The 12,116-nt window shown below is 39.0% G+C and overlaps 1 protein-coding gene across 26 annotated transcripts in view; it reads left to right on the plus strand.

Annotated features, from left to right (window-relative positions):
• TSNARE1 (t-SNARE domain containing 1) overlaps positions 1-12,116 on the plus strand; it is a 416,856-nt gene that overhangs the window by 209,370 nt on the left and 195,370 nt on the right. For all 26 annotated transcript variants that reach the window (XM_085536897.1, XM_085536893.1, XM_085536887.1 and 23 more), the window contains one exon: positions 4,926-5,090. In XM_085536897.1, the coding sequence (XP_085393023.1) occupies positions 4,926-5,090 (165 nt within the window). The remainder of the gene's footprint in view (positions 1-4,925; positions 5,091-12,116) is intronic.

A 12,116-nucleotide genomic window follows, 5' to 3' on the forward strand; every position in this document is an offset into this window, starting at 1 on the left:
TAAAGCGTAGCCTCACTGTTTATATGTCTATACATACCATAAAGCAGGAGATAAATGTTTCTGCATTTGCATTTTGTGTGAAAGCCAGAGTCAAAATGTTACCCAAGGAGACATGTTAGTTTGCAGGAGGTGTGGGAAGTGTGTTGAGTATTGCTTGAGCTGGCTGTCTCCCTGCTAGAGGCAGGCAGAGCTTCTGGAGACTGGGAAGACAAAGTACCTTTCCTGGGTTTACTACCTGAAGCATGTAAACTCTATCTTCATATCTGCAGAAGGCTTCCTTGGAACAACCTGCAATATGTAGTACAAAATTAGCTCATGTGAATGAGATGTCTTATACCTGTGCTTACATTTGGAGGTATCCAGGGAATTTGGGAGCTATGCTGAGCAAATCAGAGGAGGGTTATTTTCTGTTCAGAGATGGTTTTGAATGGAGATAAATTGCTCTGAGTAGTAGAGCCAGCGGCCAGACCAACTGCAAGACCTTGCAAGATGATGAGTGAACAAAGCAAAGGCAGTGGTGTTGTCTGCTGGAACATGTGCAAAGCCTTTCACATTGTCCCACAACACATCCTTTTCTCTAAATGATATGGATTTAAAGCCTGGACTATTCAGTGGATAGAGTGTTGATGGGTTTATCACATCCGGAGTGATCAATCATCTATGTCCAGGTGGAGTATGATCATGAGTGGTGACACCCAGACATCTGGACAACCTGGTCTGGTGGGTAGCAACCAGCCCATAGCAGTGGGGTTGGAACTAGATGATCTTTTAAGGCTCCTTCCCAGTGAAGTCATTCTGTGATTCATTGATTCTATAATCTAGAATAAATGAGACAACTTTCAATTGTGAGTTTCTTGCATCCCTGTGATTATCTTTAATATCTTTCCAAAAGCCTTGTTTACTTGATTATTTTGATTTCTAGTAAGGGGAAAACCTATAATGAGCAATCAGAAATTGCATCATTAGAGAAATAAAAGAGAGATACAGGGCAGAATTGTTTCCAGCACACACCTGCAGGAAATTCCCTAATACTCTGAAGATGAACCCTTTGGGTGATGACATGGTAGGTGGAGTTCCTGTTATATTTCTGCTTCTAGGTGGAGTAAACAGCCTGTGGGAACCAGAAGAGAGGTCATTTCAGTCCCTTCCTTGGCTGTTTTGTGTGACATAGGTTGTACAGCTCTTAATATTGCTGTGTACAGAGAGAAGACGTGTGTTATTTTCCCTTTTTGGCCCTTCTGATATACAAATGGGGAGTGAAGTAGGCACAGAGCTGAGAAGGGGTTGTCTTTGGAGACGTGCAATTGCCCATGCATAGATTTGACAACTGCTGAAGTACAGATACTTACAGAAGTTGTCTCCTTCCAGATAAAGCCTTTTCCCCCCCCTTTTTTTTCCCTTTATCGCCGGCTGTATATAACATCTTCCCATTTGTAGAATAAATCTGATAAAAAAATGTAGTTGTAAGCAGCAATGATTTTATCCCAGTGAAAAGATATTATCCAACAGAAAATATGTTGTGCTGGGGCATAATTTTTCAGATATGACGAATAACAGCAAAGTGTGACCCTCAGTCCTGAGAATTTAGCTTTAAAAGAACCACTGAGCATATCAGATAAACTCAACTTTTTCTCTCCTATCTTTCTTTTCAAAGGCAGAGTTTGTTTTATAGATACGTCATGACAAAAATCTGCCACAGGCAAATTTCAACAAAAGAGCAACTTCAAACACATCCAATTAACAATTTATGAAAGGAAATCCTACAGAAAATTACACAGAGATTCACAGGGCATAAAATTCGGCACTAAATCAAATTTAATGTGGAAATGTCTATACGGCGAGTTATGGCCCCTTGCAGAGCATTGACAAAAGGAACGTTATCTGTGGAAGCTCAATGAGTGCCCTCTGTCATATCTCTTTTTGCTATAAATAAAAGATTTTGTCAGGGACAGAAAAACTGAAAAGGAAAAGAAAACCCCTGATAAACCCAGTTATACACAGTTTTCAATCGGAAGTATTAAAAATAATTAGATTTCTTTGCACTTTCAAATCCAGGATTTGTTCAGTTTATCACTGAAATGAATTTGTACCATCAACAACTACAGAATCAGTTTTCATTTGGCTGCATGGCCAGCCACTGTATATATCCCACTAGTAGGTCCTGGTGACTATATTTAAAGTTATTATGGAGCTGTTTTTGTGTCTGGAAGGAAATTTTGGACCCCTCTCTGCATCTCCTTGTCTCACAATTCATTTGTTCATTCAGCTGTTGTGGTTGGGTTTTCTTGAAGGATATTAAGTATACAAAATCACATAATTGCCTTCAGTAGCTCTGAAATTAACTTAAGCCACTACTTTGTTTGGAGAAAAACATCTGTGTCTAGACCATTATCTATTTAAATACATAAATAGCCTGAGATGGTTGAGCAGCATCACTTGCATTGCTCCATCTGTATTATTTCGGGGTTGTTTACAGAGACTAGGACCAGCAAGGGAGGGTGACTGATAAGTTGAAAGAAGCCAAGACCAAGCATCTTTGTGATGCAACTATATTGTTATATGTACTAACATCATCTGAAGAGCTCCTTATTGAATTGTTTAACTCCTCTGTTCCTTCATCAGAACAGAATGGGAAGCATTAGATCGTTAGCAAATTTGATATATTCCACTGAAATGTTTATCTTCACAAGAAAGGATGGATTCATGTGCATGCATTCATGTGCATTTGACTTCATGGTGCAGCATCCTTGTGTTGAATGAGAGCAGTTGAACTTAAACAGTTCCTTCCAACTCAAAACAATTCTATGGTTCTGTGATAGTATAAGGTTTTCCCTTATACAGCATGTCAGACACACGGGTCCTCCCAGCCTACACATCCTTGTGCAGTGTAACTGCCTCTTTATAATGTATTTTCTGCGTTTGTGCAGATGCAATGACATCCTATGTCACTATGCAGCCCTATAATACCCCATGGTGCATTGTTGTTGTTAATTTTTGAATTCATTAATATATATATTTTGGCAATGAAATGCTCAGCCACATAAGTTAGTGTCCAAGGCACATAGTAATAGGTGAATAAAACACCCACAGAGTACCTGAATCCTATTAAAATATGCATTTCAAAATGTAAATGAATTTTTACACTGATTTGAAATAATGATTTTCTTCCTATAACACACGCTGTCTGTGTAGATAACAGATCCTAGGGAAGCATGAGGTGAAACAGAGTAAGATGTTCGTGTCAGAGGGTTTTATTATATATATATAATATATATATGTATGTATGTATAATGTATATGTTTGAAATATACTTGACTAGATATGAACAATTTTTTTCTGTATGCCTCTGTCTCTTCCATTACCCATTAGCCAGCTTGTCTAAATACAACAGTTAGATACTACTCAGTTTCTCTTTGCTTCCTTCAGAGTTCCTCTAAAGCAGATCTCTAAGCAATGCAGCGAGAAGTAAAACCCCTTATAAGCTGTGTTTTTCCTTCATTCACCAGCCTCCCTCATAAGTGCTTGATTTTCTCATTCTTGCCCAGGTGATTTGGCATTGTTTAATCTTTCCCACTGCAACTTCTACTCTACACTTCTCCAGTCCTTCTGTGCTCTTCTAATATGATCTCCGTTGGCCTTGCTTCACATTCACTTTGAGGGAATTTAAAGCATTTAACATCCATGAAAACTTAGATGAAGCAAGAGAGCAAAAGCTTTTACTTCTCAAATACCACCTCTTGAAGAGCCCCAGTATTTCTGCTTCAGATCAGTCCAGATTCAGGGAGTTAAGTGTCATCCTGAACTGTTGGGCTTGTTTTCTTCCATAATTTTCAGGAGCTTTGGGTATATTCAGGCTAAGAATGTGCTATAGCACACACTTCTTTCAACTTAAGAGTGTTGGAAGCAGCTGGGTTACTCTTTTATTGTAACTTTTGATTAGGGGTCAGAGCTCAGATCAAGGCCAGCTGAAAGGACAGTGTGCACTGTTTGAAGTGAAATACTTGTGTGATTGTAGGACTGGAGTCTTCTGTGGGACCTATTAGTTTAGGATTTGAACTTAACCTCCCGAATGTCCATACCAAACTCATGTTGGTTCTTTCTCAGAGTGGTTTAGACTGAACCATCTCAGTAGGCATAGACGCTAAAGGATGAGAAGAGAAGACCTTGTTGAACATCTGCCCTTATGTGCAGTGTAGATGCAGCTGAATCTTGAACAGGCACTTTGAATATGAGTCTAGATACCAGTACAGCTCCCAGAGCCAGAAATCAGTGGCTTACCTAGAAAACAGTATGTGATATGTAAGCAAAACCAAGTGAACTTTAGAGAGGAGGCTCTATGATGCTGTGCCTATAGCAGGTGGGTTGCAATAGGGTCATCTTTGAGGTCCTTTCCAACTCAAGCCATTGTGTGATTCTGTGATTCTGTATTATTTCTAAGCTGTTGACACTACAGTCACATTACTGTAATGTTTCTGTTTTTCCTTTTTTAAGCCATATTTATATTTTCCCAAAAATAAACAAGATATTTTCCTTTGTTGTGTTCCACGATGTAAGCTGGACTGTTAAGTCTTCAAGGCAAATACATAGGACTTGTGCATGTCTGAGACAGCATCTAATTACAGAGAAACCTGCAGTAAAATGAATACAGTAAATGCGAATTTCTTTCATTTGCACATAAAGTTTTTGTTCTGTGAGAACTGTCACATGCTGGGTGTCTAATGTAGCTCAGGAGATATGGCTTCAGGTCCTAACACTCCACAAGACTTGATGTGTGTCCTCTCATGTAACTTTCTGTTGCCCTCTTTGCCATGGTTTATGCAGCCTATTATATAACTGTTTTCTTTTCCTGTAAGAAGGCCACGTGTATATATAACTAAAAAGATTTACACTTCCTTTGCTTTCTTCTCATTCCTCCGTCTGAGCAGAGCCCTAGGACTCCCTTCTCTGACCTAGCTGACGATGAGAAGATTTTTAATGGAGGAGATGGCACGTGGCAAAAGCAGAGTCAGGATCAAGCCTTGCTCTCAGAAATCACAGAGGAGGATCTGGAAGCCATCCGTCAGCGGGAGGAGGCCATTCAACAGATTGAGGTCAGTAATAACCTTCTCCTGTCATGGCCTTGCAGACTGAAAGTGCAGACATCTTGTGTTTTGCATTGCTCAACATGACAAAAGAAATGCTTATTTATGTGTCTGTCTGTATATCATCACTAGATATAGGAGAGATTATCATGGTATTCTAAAAATTGAGATGATTGGCTGAAGGAAGTATTAATAGTTAACATGAGCAAAAATAAAAATGCCAAGAAGTGATCAGTTTTCATTGGCTAGTGTTTTCCTCTTTCATTATGGTCTGTAGTGAGGCACTTCAATTGAACTTGGTTCCTCAGTGAAACAACTTTCTTGGTGTGTGCAAACTTCAGACTCATATCTGTGACAGACAGAAATTATTCATCTTTACCATTAGAGAGAATAAGAGATTAAATAACTTCTTCAGTTTTTCAAGAATTATTGCTTTATTAAAGTATTCGGATGTTCTTAACATAAGTAAAAGAAGACTCACACTATTTTTGTTCACATTTTTCCTTGGAGGTGCTATAAATATAATATGGTAAAAAGAACAAAAAGAGGTCTGAATGAGTTAAACATCCCACATTCTTCTTTTTATACTTTGCTTTTTGTGCTTTGGGGAAACTCTTGTTTCTCAAATGTAAGTAATAAATGAATAAAACCTACTACATGTAAATTTTTTCTTTTACTAATTTATATGCTTTTACAGGCCTGAACTCAAGATGAACCTAAAAAGTGGGCTTCAGAATAAACCAGAATATTTAATTAAGGACTGTACTTGGCCTTTTAATGGGATTGAGCTAATTTTATCAGAATGGATCTTGGTTGCATTGTAGTAGGAGTAGTGATTGAGTTAGGACAGGTAAAAGGGGACTAATGTTCCTGCTGTAGACCAGTGCCATGAGGATTTCACCTCTGCACACAGTAATAGCTACACACGAGTTAATGCTTTAAATAACAAATCTGGTAATTTTACAAGCTTGGGTCAATTTTTAATCTCTGGGTATATTTAATCTCTGTTATGGTTTGCTGAAGAGACATAATTGAGCACTGTACACTTGTGTGCATTTCTAAGGATGAAATTGTGAAATATCATCTCATTAAGAATCCTTGTATGTGATTTGTCCTTCCATACTGAGGTAGTTTCTGTGCATCCACAAGGTAAAATCTCCAGGGAACTTCACTGCAAGAAGATGCATGTTCTGGGATGATTCTTCACTGTGTTTGTCTGTTAGATAATGGAGAATGGCAAACTCCAAGCCAGTCTTAGTCACATCATATTTGTGAAATCAAGAGGTGTAGTAGTGTCTCCTTATTTCACTGGAGATGCTTTCCAGTAGCTCTATGTATTTTTCTGCCTACTTATTAATTTCCCTCCTAATAACTTACTCAACTTATGTAGTTAGTAAGGTTCTGTACTGAGGCACTTCAATTGAACTTGGTTCCTCAGTGAAACAACTTTTTTGGTGTGTGCAAACTTCAGACTCAAATCTGTGACAGACAGAAATTATTTCTGCTTCCTAAGGATGTGTGCACTGTGCTTTTACTTGCAGCTTTTCCCTGTGTCCATGGTAGCTGTATCCACTTTGTTTTGCTCTCCCAGATTCATGTTCATCCAGTAAGCAGGACTGCATTCGGGTTGTTAAGCACTGGAATAATCTATCCAGGGAGGTGGTTGAGTCACCATCCCTGGATGTGTTTAAAAACCAGTTGGATGTAGTGCTCAGGGACATGATTTAGCAGAGGGTTATTAGTTAGTGTAGTATGGTTGGGTCATGGTTGGACATGATGATCTTAAGGTCTTTTCCAACCTGAGTGATTGTATGACTGTATGATTCTATGATTCCACATACATTATTTCAAATGGAGCTAAAATATTTCTCCTCAGGAGCAAAGTATTAAATGGGTTTTTTGGACTGTGTCATAGCTCTCTTCAGCTGTATTTGAATAAGCAGATAGTGCTTTAAAATCAATTTCACTGGGTTTTGTTTTTCTGTTTGCTGACCCATATGAACATTTTTTTTCTGAAAGGGCTCATCTTGTGCATTAAAACTTCCAGGATTTCATCAGAAGCGGTTGGTATACAGAGAAGGGACTCACCGAGCTCAAAGTCATCCTTACAACTTATTTTTTATCAATATATTTTAATAACCTGTAATTAACCAAGAGGGCTGCAAGGAAGTATTATTCTTAGCTCTCTAGCTCAACTAACAAACTAAATTTAACACCAAAATGATGTGTAGCATTTGCTCCCCTGACCACTCTCGGGACTTGAATGAAGAATAGAGCTGTACAAAATGTATTGTATGCAAGTAGTTGGGTCTTACTGGAATTTGTACTATTCTGATTGCCTACCACCAGAAACATGTGGGACAAGCAGCATAGTAGAGGTCACAGAGCATTACAAGTACATCATGTCTTCTGGGGTACTCAGATTAACACGTAACTTCAGAGGATCCTGTGATACTGCAACCAGTGCTGGGCCTTTTCTTAGGGAGACATTGAATTTGTCCTTCTTGCAGGAACGGTTATAATACCTTTTTTGTGTTACTAAAGGAACAAGGAATGAAATTCCCTTCCCATCTTCTGTTATTGAAAGAAGATTGATAGATAGAAAATTGTGTCCATAGTCATCTTAATGTTCCAATGGCTCTTTCCCACTTGTGTGTTTTTCTTATCTCCAGAATCTCTTAGGAGGTTCAGGTTAATGGGACATCATCCAGTGTCATGAACATCTCTTGAGGCACTTCTCAGAGTTCACAGTTTCCAGGTAGAAAGGTAATAGCCATGTCAGAAGTTCAGCTGGCTGTTCGTTTTATTTAAATGTAATACTTTTGCTATTGCTTGCAGATTAAAAATAGAGAAGTCTGCTAGGGAGATGTCTTGCCAAAACCTTATATTTTGGATAAAGATCTTTATTGCTTGGAAATGTCAAAATCTGGTAGGACACGGCAGCCTTGACACAAGTGTTATCTCTTAAAATATTGCTTTGAACTGTTATATAAAGCCTATTTTAACTTGAACTGTATTGGCAGTGAATAATAGATGCCATAACAACTTTATATATAGCACTGTAAAATTTGCCATCAGAAATACATGAGCTGAACAGTAATGTGCATTGTCAAGACTCAGTGTTGGCACAAACCCTTCCATAGCAAATTTAGATAATTTATCCCCCTATGCCTTTCGTTGGCACCTGGAAGGAGTTAAAACCTGAATGAGGAACTTAGCCTGGCAACTGGAATGACCCACAGAAGGAAGGTGCTAAATGTCATATTGATTCAGAAGAAAGTGATTCTGATGATCCTTCCCATACAGACATAGCTTCTCTAGATTTATCAGAGATTGAGAGGAGAAGAAGCCAAACACTACCAGCTCTTCCTTGGAGTGGCCATCAAGTCATTAAATGTCCTTCACAATGTTGTAATATAAGAAGGACATGAAGCTTTTAGAGAGTAGCCAAAGGAGGGCTATGAAGATGGTGAAGGAACTGGAGGTCAAGACATGAGGAGCTAAATGAAGATCTGGTGAATCTATTTGAATTATAGTTTGATGATAAATCATCACTAGATGGAAGGAGAGTCTCTGCAAATGGGAGACCATCAGCTACACAAACCCATGGAGAGTGTGCCAACAGAAGGGTGCTAGGAAACCATTTGGAACAACTAATTCAAGTGTCAAATGTGCCATGAACTAATGTGACCTGAGCTCCCATCACACTGATCTTAAGTCATTAACCTCTAAAACAAGGGTAGGAGTGTCATCCTATATCTAATATGGAATTGAGAGAGTTCTTTAACATGTTATTTGTTCATTTTGGTTAGCAGACAGGAAAGATCCCCTGGGGTATTTCTGTAGGTTTCTTTTTCTTTTTGTTCTTTATTTAGTGCAGAACTCAGGCATTAAGTTGGTGGATAGAAGAAAATGGACAGTTTTCTCCAGCTATATATGGTCATCAGTGCATGAGAGTGGATGCCCTCTGATGATGTTTTGCTAAATTGTAGGAGGTGAGTATAGGTGGAGAACACTTCCTCACCATTTATAACCATCATTCTTATCAAGGAGAAAGCAAAGGAAAACAACAGAAGTTCATTTTAGCTGATACTTCTGTTGGCAAAGAGATGAGTTGAATAGTCTGTGGCAATAGGTGTGGGATGCTTGTATTTTTAGGAAAGTCTCCTCCCCCTGGACTGGCATTGAGAAATGTCAATGTTCATTTCCTATATGTTTTGAAGAGAAACGATAGATGTCAGCGTCCGACCCTATCAGTTAAGCATTTGGAATCAGACAGAAGATGAAATATAATAAAAATTAAAAGAAAGCTTCACGGGGTCTGTCAGAGTGTATTTGTTAGTTTAAACGTGTGTTCCTTGATCATTCGTTACTACGTATAATTTCTTGCTGAGGGGTGTTTTCAGTAAGATCTCTCACTGCTGGTAGCAGTTTAGAAGGTTTAATGCAAACTATTTCCTATCTTTCATCAGCATCAATAATCCAGGGGGTTGACTTATGAAGGCTCTAATTGCCTCTTCACACAGACTTTTCAACTCAAAGTAATGTATAAATATCATGATATCATGGCAAGCACCGTACGTGAAAGATCTGCTGCCATGTGAGTGTCAAACTCTTCAAACACTCTCTTTTCAGAACAGCATCGTGGAGCCTAATTATCATGAACATGGGAGCTGCCTGTGAGGTTGATATGGCCATCACTGGGATGTGATATTGAGTTGTTCAAAAGAATCCACTCAAGTATTTTGGCCAGTCTAATTTAAAATGACCTGAGCTGTAGGACTGCCTCCATTTATTTTGGGAGACTATTTCACAGTCCAGCAGACTTCAGCATTGATGAAATGCTTCCTTCTGTTCTTGCTAAAGTTCCCTTACTCATTCTCAGCTCTTAACACCTAGTAAAACTCTATTGGACCCTGCAAATCATTCTTCTTCCCCTTTGGTGTTTAAACTCCTCAAGTGCTAACAGTTATCTGACTCTTCACAAGTCAGTCTCCTTTGCTTTTCAATCACTTTGATGCTCTTTTCTCAATTCTTTCCCATTTGTTGATTCCTTCTTAGTGCAGCAGCAGATTGTACGTAGGGTCTTGGTACTCTACCAAAGCTGAACAAACAAAATGTATTAAACATTGGTGGATCCAATTTGAAGTTTACAAGCTCTGATGGAAAGATTTCTAGATAATTTCTACACTAGTAAATTAAGCAGAACTGTGGAACGCCCACAGATGCCCCGTTCTTGAGACATCAAGGTCAGGCTGGATGGGGTTCTGAGCAACCTGACTGAGCTGTAGGTGTCCCTGTTCATTGCAGGGGAGTTGGACTAGATGGCCTTTAAGGGTTCTTTCAACTCAAACAATTCTATGATAGAGTGATGATCTTATGATATTAGAACTGACTCATAACATTTTGACAGCGCTTACCCAAATATTGACACAATTTGAGAGTTAATATGTTCTCTAAAAGCAGTTTTTATGCAGCCACTCTGCATAAGAGAGTGAGACTACTTAGCAATGTGGATGCAGAGAAATACATGCCTGCAGTTTCAGTGTCTGAGAATGGGCAGCTTCCATGTATTTGTACAGCTGCAGCCTTATTGATTTGATGATTTGATCACACAACAGTTTTCTTTAGTCCTCACTGACATCTAGGAAAGAAGAGGAATAAGAAGAATTAAGGGTCAATTCTGTGGGGAGCTGCAAGCCTGCGGGCAAACTAAGGATTATGTGGAAATAACAGCTGGACTCTTTCAAAAATGTGAAGAAGCTTTAGCAAGTGTTGTGAACAAAAAACATCCTTTCCCAGACTCATGCAGAAAACATGCTCTTAGCTTGCTAATTTCCCTGTTTTACCTGCCTGTGCCCTTGTGGGGTCCATATTTATGCATAAGTCTGAAACTAAATTACTTGCCTTCACATCAAAATGCTTCACAGACAATCTTCACACCCTGTGTTATGCTGACCCTTGCCTCCAAACCACAGTCATGCCAGTTAAAAATAAATGATGATATTAAGTGGAGTTTTGTTGGCATCCTGAATGAGCCAGTACTGCTTGGGCATTTTGTGTCAGTTTGATTTACTCTGCTCTCTCAAACCTCCACACTGAACCTGTGCTAGTTCACTTCGGGCTTCTCTATGAAGCAAGTTAACTTAGAATGTGTCTATTCAAACGTTTTAGTTTGGATGGGAAATGAACTTTTTGGTGGTAATCACACAGTTGTCCTCAATCCTGTGTTTTAGTTCATATCACAGAGCACTCATAGCTCACAAACTAAGTTCTACTTGGATGAAACTCCTTAAAAATGTGTATTCCAAGGTTCCACTCCAGGGACCCTGACCAATAATCGGCATTTAGTCCATAGGAGAAGGCTGGAGCTATCTTGAAGCAAAGCTGTATGGATACAGTACTGGGTCCTTTGTACCAGCTGTTCTAGTGTCTGCATTTTCTCCTTCTGCATTGCTTTCCAGTGCAAAAACCACCTTCCTGAGACAACCACTGGAAGAAAATCTGCTTCTTGAACTTCTCGAACAAGCCAGTAGGATTACATATTAGCTTATGCTTATTGGTTGAATTTTGGAGTACTTTTTGTTTCTTTCTTTGTTTTTTGCAAGAATAACAGTTCCCAATGCTACGTTAAAACACCGTCTACTTTTTAATCATGGCCTAAAGCCCAGAACATCACCATGCTACAGGAGCTTCACTGTCATGTCACAGGAAATTTGTTCCAACAAGTTCTGACACAGATCTCTCATGATACCGGTCACCTTGCACAAAGGAAACACATAACATAAGAGTATGTATCAGAGCTGAAGGGGACTGACTAGAAAAAATGTATTTTTAAACGACCACAGTTTCCATATGAGCACCCAGTGATGCGCCTACTACTAGAATAGCAGAATTGTAGTGGTTGGAAGGGACCTCTGGAGATCATTTAATTCAGCCCTCCAGGTTTTACCTCTCCTCTTGGAGATGGTTAAAACTTGTGTATAATTTTGCAATCAATATTTCTTCAGGGATATGTGTATGACCTAGGGCCTG

This window comes from Coturnix japonica, chromosome 2 (genome assembly GCF_054131305.1).
Source record: "Coturnix japonica strain WE chromosome 2, WE-NBRP24, whole genome shotgun sequence".
NCBI classification, from domain to species: Eukaryota; Metazoa; Chordata; class Aves; order Galliformes; family Phasianidae; genus Coturnix; species Coturnix japonica.